The sequence below is a fragment of the Ursus arctos genome, unplaced genomic scaffold, assembly GCF_023065955.2.
Source record: "Ursus arctos isolate Adak ecotype North America unplaced genomic scaffold, UrsArc2.0 scaffold_5, whole genome shotgun sequence".
In the NCBI taxonomy this organism is placed as follows: Eukaryota; Metazoa; Chordata; class Mammalia; order Carnivora; family Ursidae; genus Ursus; species Ursus arctos.
In genome coordinates this window covers 56,084,469-56,098,005 of record NW_026623067.1, presented here as the reverse complement: position 1 = coordinate 56,098,005, position 13,537 = coordinate 56,084,469, and the positions used below count along the sequence as shown (strand labels likewise).

General features: G+C 35.6%; 2 protein-coding genes across 11 annotated transcripts in view; one reads left to right on the top strand and one right to left on the bottom strand.

Moving 5' to 3' along the window:
* Positions 1-11,051, top strand: part of CCDC125 (coiled-coil domain containing 125) — a 27,197-nt gene extending 16,146 nt beyond the window's left edge. For both annotated transcript variants that reach the window (XM_044384137.3, XM_057307316.1), the window contains exons 7-12: positions 1,201-1,283; positions 2,715-2,830; positions 3,563-3,670; positions 4,817-4,991; positions 8,332-8,462; positions 9,559-11,051. In XM_044384137.3, coding sequence (XP_044240072.2) covers positions 1,201-1,283; positions 2,715-2,830; positions 3,563-3,670; positions 4,817-4,991; positions 8,332-8,462; positions 9,559-9,867 — 922 coding nt within the window. In that variant the 3' untranslated portion in view covers positions 9,868-11,051. The remainder of the gene's footprint in view (positions 1-1,200; positions 1,284-2,714; positions 2,831-3,562; positions 3,671-4,816; positions 4,992-8,331; positions 8,463-9,558) is intronic.
* CDK7 (cyclin dependent kinase 7) overlaps positions 1-13,537 on the bottom strand; it is a 50,455-nt gene that overhangs the window by 10,890 nt on the left and 26,028 nt on the right. For 4 of the 9 annotated variants that reach the window (XM_057307324.1, XM_044384138.3, XM_026498852.4 and 1 more), the window contains one exon: positions 13,390-13,537. In XM_057307324.1, coding sequence (XP_057163307.1) covers positions 13,390-13,537 — 148 coding nt within the window. Of the gene's footprint in view, positions 1-4,286; positions 8,706-8,919 lie in introns of those variants that run through there. The other 5 variants (XM_026498851.4, XM_057307323.1, XM_026498850.4 and 2 more) reach the window with 3 other exon arrangements.

The following is a 13,537-nucleotide window of genomic DNA, read 5'->3' as shown; positions in this document are numbered from 1 at the left end:
GACAGTCTTTTGAACTGTTTTTCTATTAACAATATATCCTGGAACCCACTGGTTGTGTGGATGTGCCATAGTGTACTCAACCGTTCTCCTAGATAGGCACTCAGATTGTTTCCAGTATTTTGCAATTATAAACTATGTATCTTTTTATGCAAGTTTTTGAAGGTGGCTTAAGCTTATAGGTGGTGTTTAAGATGATTAAAACTTTAGTAAGGAGAATGAATATTTGGATGCCTTCAAGATATTTCTCATTCTCATTTTTTTTTTAATTTTTATTTTTTAAAAACATTTATTTGAGACCAAGAGAGAGCATGATGAGCAGGGGCAGAGGGAGAGGGAGAAGCAGGCTCCCCGCTGAGCAGGGAGCCCGATGCAGGGCTCAATCCCAGGACTCTAAGATCATGACCTGAGCCAAAGGCAGGCACTCAACCGACTGAGCCACCCAGGTGCCCCATATTTTATTATTTTTTTAAGATTTGATTTGAGAGAGAGAGAGTGTGTGTGTGTGTGCACAAGCAGGGGGAGGGATAGAGGGAAAAGCAGAGTCCCCACTAAGTGCAGAGCCCAACTCAGGGCTCGGTCCCAGGACCCTGAGATCACGACCTGAATGAAGTCAGATGCTTAACTGACTGAGCCACCCAGGTGCCCCTGATTCTTTTATATTTTAATTTTAATTAATGAATTAAAGGGAGAGAGAGACAGAGAATCTTAAGCAGGCTCCATACCCAGTGTGGAGCCTGACATGGGGTTTGATCTCACAACCCTGAGGATCCTGACCTGAGCTGAAATGAAGAGCCAGACGGATGCTTAACCCACTGAACCACCTAGGCACCTCTATTATTTGTTTTAAGTAGGCTCCACACCAATATTGGGCTTGAACTCATGACCCTGAGATCAAGAGTCACATGCTGTACCCACTGAGCCAGCCAGGCACCCCCTCCTACTTTTTATTATTTTATGTTTTATTTTTTAATTTGAGATACTTCTCCTTTCTCAGCTAAATATGCAGAAGAATTGAGTATGTTCAAAACCTTACCACATTCTTTTAAATTGTTTTTGTTTTGTGTCACATACATGTTCTAGACTGTTTTGAAGTAGGAAATATTTTATTTGGCATTTTGTGTTCTAATTATGGGATAAAAATATTCTCATTCAACCATGAAGTGTTAATGTTTTAGTTATTTGGAGGGTACTTTTTTCCAGGCTAAACTGTGAAAATGCAGTCCTCCAAGAAACTTTGAATGTAAAAACAGAAGAAATTAAAATGCTCAAGTCGGAAAATGCACGTAAGTGAAAAGTGGTATTTTGACAATTCTTTAAAAATATTATGTTACAAGATCATTTTTAAAGTGTCCTACGTTAAGAACATACATATTGATAGACAAAGTGCTATAATTTCGAAGTAATATACTTTAAGGATAATAGAAGATTTGCATCTTTTAAGGTTTTTGCAATTTAAAAAAATTTTAGGTGAAATTCAATTAACAAAATTAACCTAACCATTCACAAGTAAATAATTCATTAACACCCACAATGTGTGCAACTATCTAGTTCCAAAAGATTTTCATCACTCCAAAATAAAACCCTATACCCATAAAGTATCTCTCCCCATTCTCCCTTTATCCTTTAGTTTTTATACTCAGTGTAAAACAAAATTGTAGAGCACCTGGTGTTGAGGAACCTTAGTAGGTATATGTTTTATTGGAACACTAGTAGGAAAAGTATGTAACTGTGTAATTATTCAGCATTATTTTCTCTCAAAAATATCTTCTGTGACTTTGTTGCTAGGATTAATATTCTTAATTTTTCAAGACAATGACTCATTAAAAACTTGAAATTTACATATATGTATACATATACCCATAAGTAATGAGCCACCTTATGACAAAATTTAATAAAATGGTAAGGTGTTTTAAGAATATTAAAATGGCATCAACTTTTTATAAAATTTTAAGAGATGTTGTTCTTCCTTCTTAGCATAAACTGTTTTAAAGTAGTGGCTTGAAGGGGACAAAGTTCTAAATCAGGTCATGGGCGTGAGAGGGGCATCTTCTTGAGTTTAGTAGGTGAACTGTGGCAGAGTCCCTGGGTGAGAAGTACACACAGAAAATGGTGTTTCTCAATACCAGTGATTCAAGCAGATGGGAGATTTCTCCTGTGTTAGGTTAGTTCAGGACAGAAGCTACCTATAGCCACATCTCCTACCCCTCTACCACCTCACCCTGCAACGAGAGGGTAAGTTACTATTTTCTGCTCGGTAGATAGCAGGACCCTTCTTGTTCTAAACGTTTGGTTGAGAGCCTCTTGTGAAAACTCTTTACATGAGTCTGAGTTTGTAGAACTGGTACATTTGACGTTAATATATGAGATCTCATCATCTGTTTGTCTTACTATCCAGCAAGTGCAAATAATTTGCAGTTGTATGTTCTTTGAAAATCCTGGAAATTTTCCTTGAGCAAGTGAAGACCAGACTTTGGTTGCAAAATTAAGATACTTCAACGTTAAAAATAGTAATATTTAATCTAGTGTTACATATGAATTATCTCACTTGATACCTACCCTTCTATCAGATTTTCTGGATGCGGCCAGATGTAGTAGGCAATGTCTGTGTATATGCATTGCTTATAAGAAGTGAGTGTATGATGTTGGTGTAACTCGATTAGGTGAGGCCAGAGTTAAATTTCATAACTAACATTCTCTTCTTTGGCCCTTCCTAGTTTTAAATCAACAGTATTTGGAGGCCCTTGCCATGCTTGATGTCAAACAGCAGATGGTGGCTCTGGAAAACGTGCGCCACGATAAAAGTGGTTTTACAGAGGTTTCAGGTCTTGAGGTAGGTAAGCAAGTATGGAAGTTGAACAAGAGGATATTTTCTACTTTCCTTTTCCCCATCACCATCTGTTCCATGTTCTAGAATAGCACTGTATTTAGCAGTTTGAGAGAGAGGGTAAGAGAGGCCCATCGGTTTCCGCAGGGCAGTTCTTCAGCCTTACTGGCACCATACCATTCCATGCGTTACATTCTTGGACACTAGAAGATGCGCTGGCTACCTCCTGCCCCTTTTCTTTCTTAATTTTACAGTTTTAGCAGAAGCTGTGTTAGCTGTGCCTCACGTTACATGACAGGTATTTTTTAGAAGTGGAAGGATGATTATTCTCCTGACATAGTGTAAGTCATTCATCATCTCTGAGCACGCACCCCTCCCTGGTGGGAAGTGGTAGGAGTAAATGCTGGGCAGCAGGACCAAGCTCAGTCACAAGAAATAACACACGATGGGTGTTAATATTTACTTCATTAGGTCAAGGTGTTGCCAGGGGTGCCCACTTACAGGTTTTGGAGAAGGAAAAGAAGTAAGGTAGAATTCCTTTAAGGTTTTGTTCCAAGTAATAACATTGTTTCTTCATTTGTAATTTCCACTTGGATCCTGAAATCGTCTCAGCTTTCTACTGTTTTTGTTTTCCTTTCCAGTTTCTTTGAATTAGATGCTTGAATAGAAATGTGTATGTTTGTGTGCAGTTAGGCAGTATGACACTTAGTAATGGGAATAATACTTTTGGATTTAAAGCTTGCTGTCCTTGGAGCTTGCCTTTGCCATGGCCCTGGAGGGAGTCCCTGTGCCTGTGCCAAAATGGCGGCATCTGCTCGCAAAATGCTTCTTAAGCTCAAACAGGAGGTATTGTATTATCGAAACACTAAAGCTTTGGTTTGGTTTCTCTAGTGATAGAATAAAGGAAAATATCTGCAATAATTAGCTTCATTCTAGTAGTCACTGGCTATGGAACTTATTCTTAGTTTTATGTGACAGAATTAACTTATAAACTGGATTTTATTTACATGGTTCCAAAATATAAATAGTACTTGGCACGATATGGTGGCAACATGCAGTTGTTTGCCCAAGTCTGTAGTTAATATTTCCTAAATTTGTATTTCTTTTCTCTATAAATGGCCCTAAAAATTACTATATTACACACTCATGCTTAAAATCAATAGGTTCCACAACTCTGATAAATGGGGAGATAAACATGAAGCTTATTAGAAAAACAGCAAGGTACAGTAGAAGAATCCTTTGTACCAGCCAGACCTAAGTTTGATTTTAGCTCTATTATTTTCTAGCTGTGTGGGTTTAGACACATATATCAGAGAGTAAGAACTAGTTATTGGGTTGTTGCGACGATATAGAGGAAGCAGACATTTAATGTTTAGCACAGTGCCATGCAGGTGCCTAGCATTTAATCAAACGACTTTTGCCATTATCACTAGTTTTAATAACAAATACAGAACATGGACCATAATTTTTAAAATATTTTACCTTTATTGAAATATGGAATTTTAAACCTTCAGATATAGGAAAAATAACAGTTAAACATTAGCAATTCATTAAGAAAAGCATAAGATTACACAGATCAGAGTCAGGGTCAGCTATGGTGGGTATGTAAAAGATGATACTCGTAATTATTTTCAGTGATATTGTCTGGAACGGACCAAGGCAGAACTGAAATGCAGCCTCTGGCATCCTCCTTTCTTACTCTTTGGGCAGGACACACCAGGGCCTGTCTAGGGTAATGTGGTGAGGTCCAAGAAATAGATTAACAAGGAATGGTCAGGCCCCTCGGGGGAAACTTTTGGTAATTTAGTTCAGAGCAGGCAGCTACTATAGAGGGGAATTACAAGTACTAATTAGTTTAAGCAGATGGAATAGATCAGAAGGACACTAGACCCATGCAGGCAGGGAGACTACATCTGCTAATCTAATTCAGCATTCAAGCAAGAATTGTTATGTTTTGCCTCTGACACCTCTCAAACTTTCTTTCAAAACTAGTTGGGACTTTTGCAGAAGAGTAAAGAAGAAGCTTACATAATGGCAGATGCATTCAGAATTGCATTTGAGCAACAATTAATGAGGAAAAATGACCAGGCACTAAGATTGACACAAATGGATAAAATGTATAAAAAAGCAACAAAATGGATAAATTGGAAGCACCTTAAAGAGGATGGTAAATATGAATTATAATGGCAATAATCAGGTATAATTTTAGTTGTTTTTGGTTATAGTCAAAGTTGATTAAGCAGTTAATGCAATGGAGAATATAAGTGAAATATCGCAAGATAGTTGTGATTTATTACAGAATTTAGTAACTGTGTGGAAGAATGGGGTCACTGGATGTTACCTATGCAGATGAGGTAACAGGATCACCAAAACCTTAAAATAACAGAATCTCTTTTTTACTCCTCATCTACCTCATTTAAACAAGACCATGTTTCATGGGAAAACTTTGTAAGACTGCCAGATGATTAAAGGGAAACTGCCTGGGAAGTAGTAATGAAAATAGTGAAACCCAACATTAAATGTATCTAATTAAACTTTGTTGAAATGTGTGATTCTGAAGACATATTGAGGGCTAGAGGAAAAATCTTAAGTTGGAAATATTAATACTCATAAAAATGAAACAAGTTAAGGTTTAGGTTTTGGTTCACAAACCTATCAAAGTTCATCGCCATTTTTTAGTACTGTTGTACTAGTGAAAACAAAATATATAAAAATGGCATCAAAGAATAAAATTATAGTTGAAGTAGATAATCCAATATAGTCAAAGTAGCTGGTATTTTTTAGAAATGTTAGTTTCTCTAAATGGTATCAGTTTTTATTTAGCAGTATTATTCAGTGCAGCTCCTAGTGCTTCAATTTAAAATTCCACGTAAACTCCAATCTGACATCTTTTATTAGTCAAGAAAGATTACAGTGAAGTTTATAAGGTTAAATGTTTTTATATTATAATTCTGAGATGACTCTATTTCTAAATATTTTTAATATGTCAAAATCCATAATCCTAATTCCAGTATCTCTCATTTTCAGATGAATTTGGGTAATAAGAATCTTATATTAAAAAGGAAACTTTTAATAATAGATACCTATTTTGTTTTAAATATTTTTTTTCAATAGTACATATTCCTAATAGCATACAGGTTAAGCGTTGTGAAATTTTAGCTTCATTAAACTTTACCTATCTCTTTGCTGAAATGGTAAAAAGTGCTAAGCTTACAGAAATAAAAATAGAAGCAGTAAACAAGAAGTATGAAAGTAAACAGAAGCAGATCATAAGAGTTACGTATTTAGACTTTTCATCAGGGAGAAGTAAGGGCAACACAGAAAAACCTATTTCTCAACATTCATTCTTAAAGAGGCATTCCACACTGTCCTGAAATTAATTTCTAAAAGAGTTTTCGGACATGAGACTTACAAAAGAAATCACTGAGCTGACTAATATGTCCTTAACAATCATTTATGATAAATGCAAAATCAATATTTATATGGCTATTATTTGTAATAATCCCTTGGTAAAACCTGAAGGTATAACCTTAATGTCCAGCTCAAGGTAGATGAATCTGCCAGGGAAATAAGCAAACACAGTCCATATACTTCGGCTTTTAGGCATCGATGAAAAATCTTAAGAGTATCTACCAAGGACAGCAAATGTGTAGGTGATCTTCAGGCACCTCTTCTAAATTAGTCCCTGATAGGAGCTGGATTGCTGAATTTTCAAAGATACTGTATTTGAGGACAGCCTTGGTGTTCTGTGATGTAAACTGAAGGCAGATCCCTTTGGAAATCTGATCTTAACTGCTTGTTTTGATGGAAGGTAAGGAGAAGAGTTAGGGGAGAAAGAAAAGGAAGGGAAAGGCATGGTTCATCTTATGAAAGCCTGCCACATTCTGTCACCTGGCATAGAAGACCCCCCGAGTATGCATGGAAGTTGGCCACAAGGGTAGTGGTAAGTAGAAAAAGCTGGGTTTTCCCTAAGAGGTAGATTCATATACATGCAGCACTTGAGTATGTATTCACTTCATATTCCAGAACTCCTGCCTTTCTTGGCTAATGAGGAATCTCAAGAATTTTTCCATAAAAAATATGATTTGATAGGCATAGCTCCTGATCTGTTTTCCATTAAGACTGGAAGCAGAATTTAAAATAACTGATTCATCTCGGAAAGGTCTTTACAAGTCCATGCAAGTGTCAGAAGCTTTTTGTGTTTTTTAGTGATGAGACTGATTGATTTTACTCATGTATTTCAATAATCTGAAGAGGTACAGGATGACTGTCACACGTCATTTTCTTATATGTGGTTAACACGTTAAGAAGGCATCAACTTTTGTCATTGATATGCAGCTTAGACGAGTTCTGAGATAGGTTATAAGCATATTTCTTTTTTTTAGACTGCAAATAGACATTCATCCACTCATCACAGCTGATGAGCACATCAACTTGTCTGGCTTTCTCCTTTTGCCACAGTTGCTGGAGGAAGAGGTCATGAGTGAGCTCCAGTCACTGTGGTTTATCAGGATTGAGTGTGTAAAGGAAAATGTCTCTTATATGTTCTGTTTTCCATTAGACCATTTGCAGAGCATTCCAAAGGCATTCTTGATGTTTTCTTTGTATAAATCCGCAATTTTTGTACCTTCTGCTATAAAACTGCATTCTTTCTATGAAGAACATCATCAGTGTACACATTTCAGGATGTGGACTCTTAAACATTATGTCAGTACCTGGGCTAGTTTTCACAACTATGCTATGTTATTTTTTAATTGTGATAAAACATATACATAAAATTTACCACTTTAACCATTTTTAAATATTAACTAACTACATTCACATTGCTTTTTAACGATCACAACCACTCATCTCTACGACTTTTTCATCTTCCCCAACAGAAATTTTACCCATCAAACACTAACTGCCCACTCCCTTCTCCCAGCATCCCCCTCTGCTCTATTATTTAATGGCACAGCAATCCTGAGGCACAAGTACTATTATTCTTATTCTAGAGGTAAGGAAATAAAACTCAGAGACCTTGTCCAAGGTCATTTAGTAAGTGGTTAAAGGAGGATTCAAGTCCAGGTCCTTCTGCTCTAAAACAGAAGCCATGTTTTGTTGGGTGTGTACAGTATCCTCAAATAACAGGGGTAAGTGGCTGACATTTAACACTGGGAGATTTCACATACAAAACTGCATTGCTGCCTCCTCTGGAAGGCTGCTGATAATGTGGACTGCATGCTGTCCTGAGCAGCAGCTGTACAATGAGATAGAGCGGCAGGCAGGGCATTGCTCCGGGTCCTTACACTGTGGCCCTCTCAACCTCCGTTTGCCATCCTGGCTCTACAGTCTGTGTTCTCCTCCCACTACACTGTGGTGCCTGACTCACTAGAGGTCTCCTGAAGAGAACCACCTTCTGACTGACTTATGAATGAATTATCCTGGCTCATACTTACCTCTATTCCTGGAACTCCATTAGTGAGTGTCTTTTTATGTCTCAGGTGGATTTGCATGTTCAATTTTAGGATTACCATCACACGGAAATAAGAAGACCTTAGGGCAGAAACTGCTGGGGATGCTCCCTTCAGAAAACAGTTCTAAGAAGACTGATGACCAGAATAACCCTCAGGAAGTCTTTAAGATGCTAACAGAGTTGGTTAGTATCTTTGCTTTCCTTTTGTTAGAGGTTGTGGTTAAGTTAATCTTTCTGCTTCCTATTAATTCAACTCTTTTTTTCTTTTTTAATTTAATTCTTTAGCACTCTATACTTGCCTTTTTATGCCCTTTTCCCAGCTGTGGTACCATCCTCCAGTTTTGATCTTCATCTCCTTAAATTCCCTGCATGCTCTTCCCACTTCTCCCATCCATGTTCTTCCTGTACAAGTTTAAAGCTTCACCTCTGAAAAGAGGGGGCTCCCCTGTAATTAACTGCAGGCACCTCTGTTATCTGCACGTATGCATACAATTCCATGCCATTCAGGAATTTTTAAGGTGTACAAGGCAACTTTCTCACAAATTATATCCTTTAATCATCGCTACAACCCTGAAAATCAGTCCTATTATCTCCATTTCATATACAACTAAAAGACTCATGCTATATGAATACACTTATCTATAGAAGTGTTCAAGTTATTTATTCTCATATAAATATATAAAAACAATTTCACATAGAAGTAACTTCAACATTCTCTTGCAGAGGTAAGTACATGTTAATATATACACATATATACACACACACCATGTATATGTTTTTCCCCTTTCTTTCTTCAAATGACCTACAAGAGTTTCAGCAGAAGGAATGCTATCTGTTCGTCCTTTTAAAAAAAAATCCTCAGTAATGTGTAGCGTATTATTTGGGAATCACTGGTAACCTAATTATTTACATTGACTGACTTGCCAGACTGAAGATAGAACATTTTGAGAAAAATTCTTCTGACTATAGCTCTATAGTCTGTGATTTATTGACTAACTGGTATATTTCTATTTAATCTTAAATTTCTATTTAATCTTGAATTTCTATTTAATCTTAAAAAAAAGTATTTATTTATTTGAGACAGAGAGCACATGCACAAGTTGGGGGAGGGGCAGAGGGAAAGAGAATCTCCAGCAGACTCCCTGATGAACCCTGAGTGTGGGCTTGGCTTGATCTCATGACCCTGAGATCAGGACCCAAGCTGAAACCAAGACTCAGATGCTTAAATGAGCCACCCAGGTACCACTAACTGGTATAATTTTAATTTTTATATGTCCAGTTGAATGATAAGGAAGAAGCTCTGGCTCATCAAAGAAAAGTTAGTTACATGCTTGCTCGGGCACTGGAAGAGAAAGACACCACCTCAAATGAGAACAAGGAAAAAAGTCCCATGAAAGACAATTTTCCATCAAAAAATCTCTGGGGGAAATCTTCAGAATTCCCTGAACTGCATGATTCTGTATATTCAAGTGTTCAAATTTTAAATTCTGCGGGCTGCGTTTGTTCAATCCAGCACCTTCACAGAGATCAAAGCTGCACAAGAGCTCTCAGAAGATCCTGTTCTTTGCCATCAAATACCATGTTTTGAAAATAAACCAGCTGAAATCAGAACCAAGAGCTGTTTCTATCAAGAGACTTTAAAAAAGGACTCTACAAATGTTGCTGCATCTTCAGAAGTTGTATATTTTCTGGGTCTAAGTTTTAGAAAGCAGCTTAAATACTCAAACATTTTCTATAAGAAATGTGTTAGTATTGTGTTGACATATTTCATAAATTACATTATAATGCCTTGTGAAATTTTCAGTATTTGCCAACATCTTTAAAACAACAAAAAAGTGTTTTTTGAGGAAAAAAAAAGTTATTTAACTACTAGATTGACTAAAAGGATCTTTAACTGGCTTAAGTAACAATTTATATTAACGCTCTAAGAAGTAACAATGTCTCAGAGTGACTGAATTTTTTGAATACATATATCTTGTTTTATTGTATTTTTCAGGATTTTTCATTTGCCACAGAAAGTTTAATAATTTCCTTAACTTCAATTAGAAAGTTATTATGGTGGGATTTTGGCAGAAGTATATTCAAAACAGTTAGTTACCTTTATAGCTTCTTTTGTTGGTGGTGTGGTGACACTTTGTAGCCAGACCTACACAGAATTCTAGCACTCACACCATTCTGATTTAACTTCCTGGTTTTGATGCTGAATTTTAAGCAATTTAATTTTTTCTTTCTTTCTATAGATGTTACATAGTAAAGATCTTTAATACCTTCTGGGAATGTTGCTATATTACTTATATCACAGTTATGTCAAAGGAAATGAATTATCAGAAATTTTAGTAAAACTTTTACCTAGTTATGATCTCTAGTAAAAAAGATACATACATGGCTTGACTATGTTAAATACTACTTAAACAGATGAGGTAACAACAAAAAGTATAAACCATTTATTGTTGTGTTAAAGCAACACCATTTAGTTGGAATTAATAAATATTAATAAAAGATGGAAACTTGGCAAATTTTGAAAAAAGGAGTAACGATGAGGAACTTCTGTTACCAGATATTAAAAATGCATTATCATGATAGTAACATAAAGCTACATTATTTAAAACAATGTGGTACCAGTAGGTCAATGGAACAGGATAAAGACCATACACAGATTTAATACATGTAATGATTTAATATGAAATAAAAGGTAAGAAAGGGAAAGATTTGGTAATGTTCAACAATACCAAAACTGGAAGTGAAAAAAAAAATAAAAAAGGTTCTTTTCAATGTGTGTGTGTATAATACATGTGTATATATATAAAACGCAAATTCATATAAATTGATAAAATCTGAAACACTCCAACTGACAATCTAAATCAACAGTAGGCAAGAGGGATTATATATGGTTAGTAAATGTGAGGAACTATTCAACCACAGTAGAAATTTTAAAAATGTAATTAGAATGAGATGTCAAATTAGCCAAGATCACAAAGATTATGTGAGTGCTAGAAATGATGACATGAAATAGATCCTTTCATACAGTGTTGATGACTGTGTATATCTGAGACCCTGCATTCAATCCTGGGGAGTATATACTCAGAAGTGAAACTGCTAGATCATATGGAAATGCTCTTTTGAAATTTTTAAGGAAAGTCCACAGTTTTCCATAGCAGTGACACCATTTTACATTCCAACCAATAATAAGGGTCCCAATTTCTCCACATCCTCACCAACACTTGTTATTTTCTGGTTTTTTGTTTTGTTTTATTTTTGTTTTTGTTTTTTATAGCAGAAATCCTAACAGGTATGAAGTGATATCCCATTGTGGTTTTGACTTGCACTTCCCTAATGATAAGTGACGGAACATCTTTTCAAATGTGCTTATTGGCCGTTTCTACATCATCTTTGGTGAAATGTCTATTCAAGTCCTTTGCCCATTGTTTAACAGAATTTTTTTATTGTTGCAAATAATTTCTCCCATTCTTTTCACTCTGTGCTTATCATTCCTTGATACATGCAAGTTTTGAATCTTGATATAGTCTATTTTGTCTTTTTAAAGAAAGCAGAGTTTTCTCTCTTGGTAGCAGACAAGGAAACCAAACAGATTCTAAGCACAGCTGTTGGCTTATAGGTAGAGAATACCATGTGACAAGGCATGTGGACTGTCTTAAGAAGCTGGGAAAGGCCCCTGGCTGACAGCTAACAAGGACAGGAAGCATGTGCATTAAAATTACATGAAATAAGTGAGCTTAGAAGCCAATTCTTCCCTAGAAACTCAGATAAGAGCCCAGTTCAACTGACACCTTGATTCTGACCTGTGCAAAAACCACAGCTGGGCCAGGTCAGACATCTGGCTTACAGAACTGTGAGCTAATAAATGTGTATTACTTTAAGCTTCTATATTTATGGTAATTTTTATGCAGCACAAGAAAAATAGTCCATAAAGCATGAGTATGTAGTGTTATATACATAATATATATTTTTATATATTAAATGGATGTTAAATAAACTAGATTTATATGTATTAACATGGAAAGAATTTTAAAAGTTTTGAGTATAAAGAATTATAATATGAGATGTACTGTCTATCACTCATAAAATACTGAGACCCAAAATAATACAGTGTTTTACTGCATGTATTTTTATAAAATAGCAGTATAAAATCATGGAAGGACATACTCATTTCCTGAGAGTCACTCTCCTTTCAGGAAAGTGAAAAGGAAAAGAATGGAATGGCATATTAAAGGGACCTCAATATCATTTGTAATTTTTTCTTTTTCTTTTCCTATTTAGTATATTAACATTTGTTAACTCTAGGTAGTAGGTATGTGCTACATTACTACTACTGCTTCTATTTTTGAATACTATCCCTGCTACTACAAATCTGTGATGCTATGTGGGCCAGATCACTCAAGTAACTGATGATTATTTTTATTAAGGTTTCCTTAATGCATTTTCAATTCTACATTTCAGAGAATTGAACTTAATCTTACTTTTGCACTCTCATCAGAAAAATCAGAATTAAGTTTGTTTTAAAACACATTTAATAAAAATAATCCAGTTTTACATATTTTACATGTGTGGAATATTTACAAATTCCTTCTACAGCATTTACTTAACGTTTACTATTTTTCCATTATTTGCCTTTTTGACTATTTCCTTCAGTAGTAAAATACTGTCCAGTGATCTCTGTAACTAAAAAATTAGCTTCTTGGGTAATCCTCCTAGGTGAAAAAAAAATGAGGTTGTTCACATTTAATCTTATGGCAATTCTAACCAGTCATTGCATTCCAACTACATTCATTTCACTTGCTTTGATTTGCTAATAAAACTTATTAAACATTCAGCATACAGTCTAGCAGTAAAAATTTATGAAGCACATAAGGTACTTATTGGTAAGTTCTCGCAACTCTGAAGTATACTCAAAAGTGCCCATATCCTTTTAAAAAGCTTCATTTAATTATTTTCAATGGAAATAAAGATTGCTAAAATACCACATTCTCTACCACAGTTCCGGAACAGCTCACAATAAGTATTTCTTAGCTGCCCCTCAGTCACTAGCTATATATTAAGTACTTGGAGTTTTCTGAATTCATTTCATTTTTTATGAAAATGAAAGTTTTACCTTGTTCCAAGGCCTGTGTTCTCTTCCGTTTTGTTGCTACAGCTGGATTTGACTGCTCCTTTAAAGTTTCCAATGGACAGTTTGGTCTTGGCAGCTGACATCCAGGTGTTGGCCCTGGCCGATTACTGAAATACTTAGTTTTCAAAGC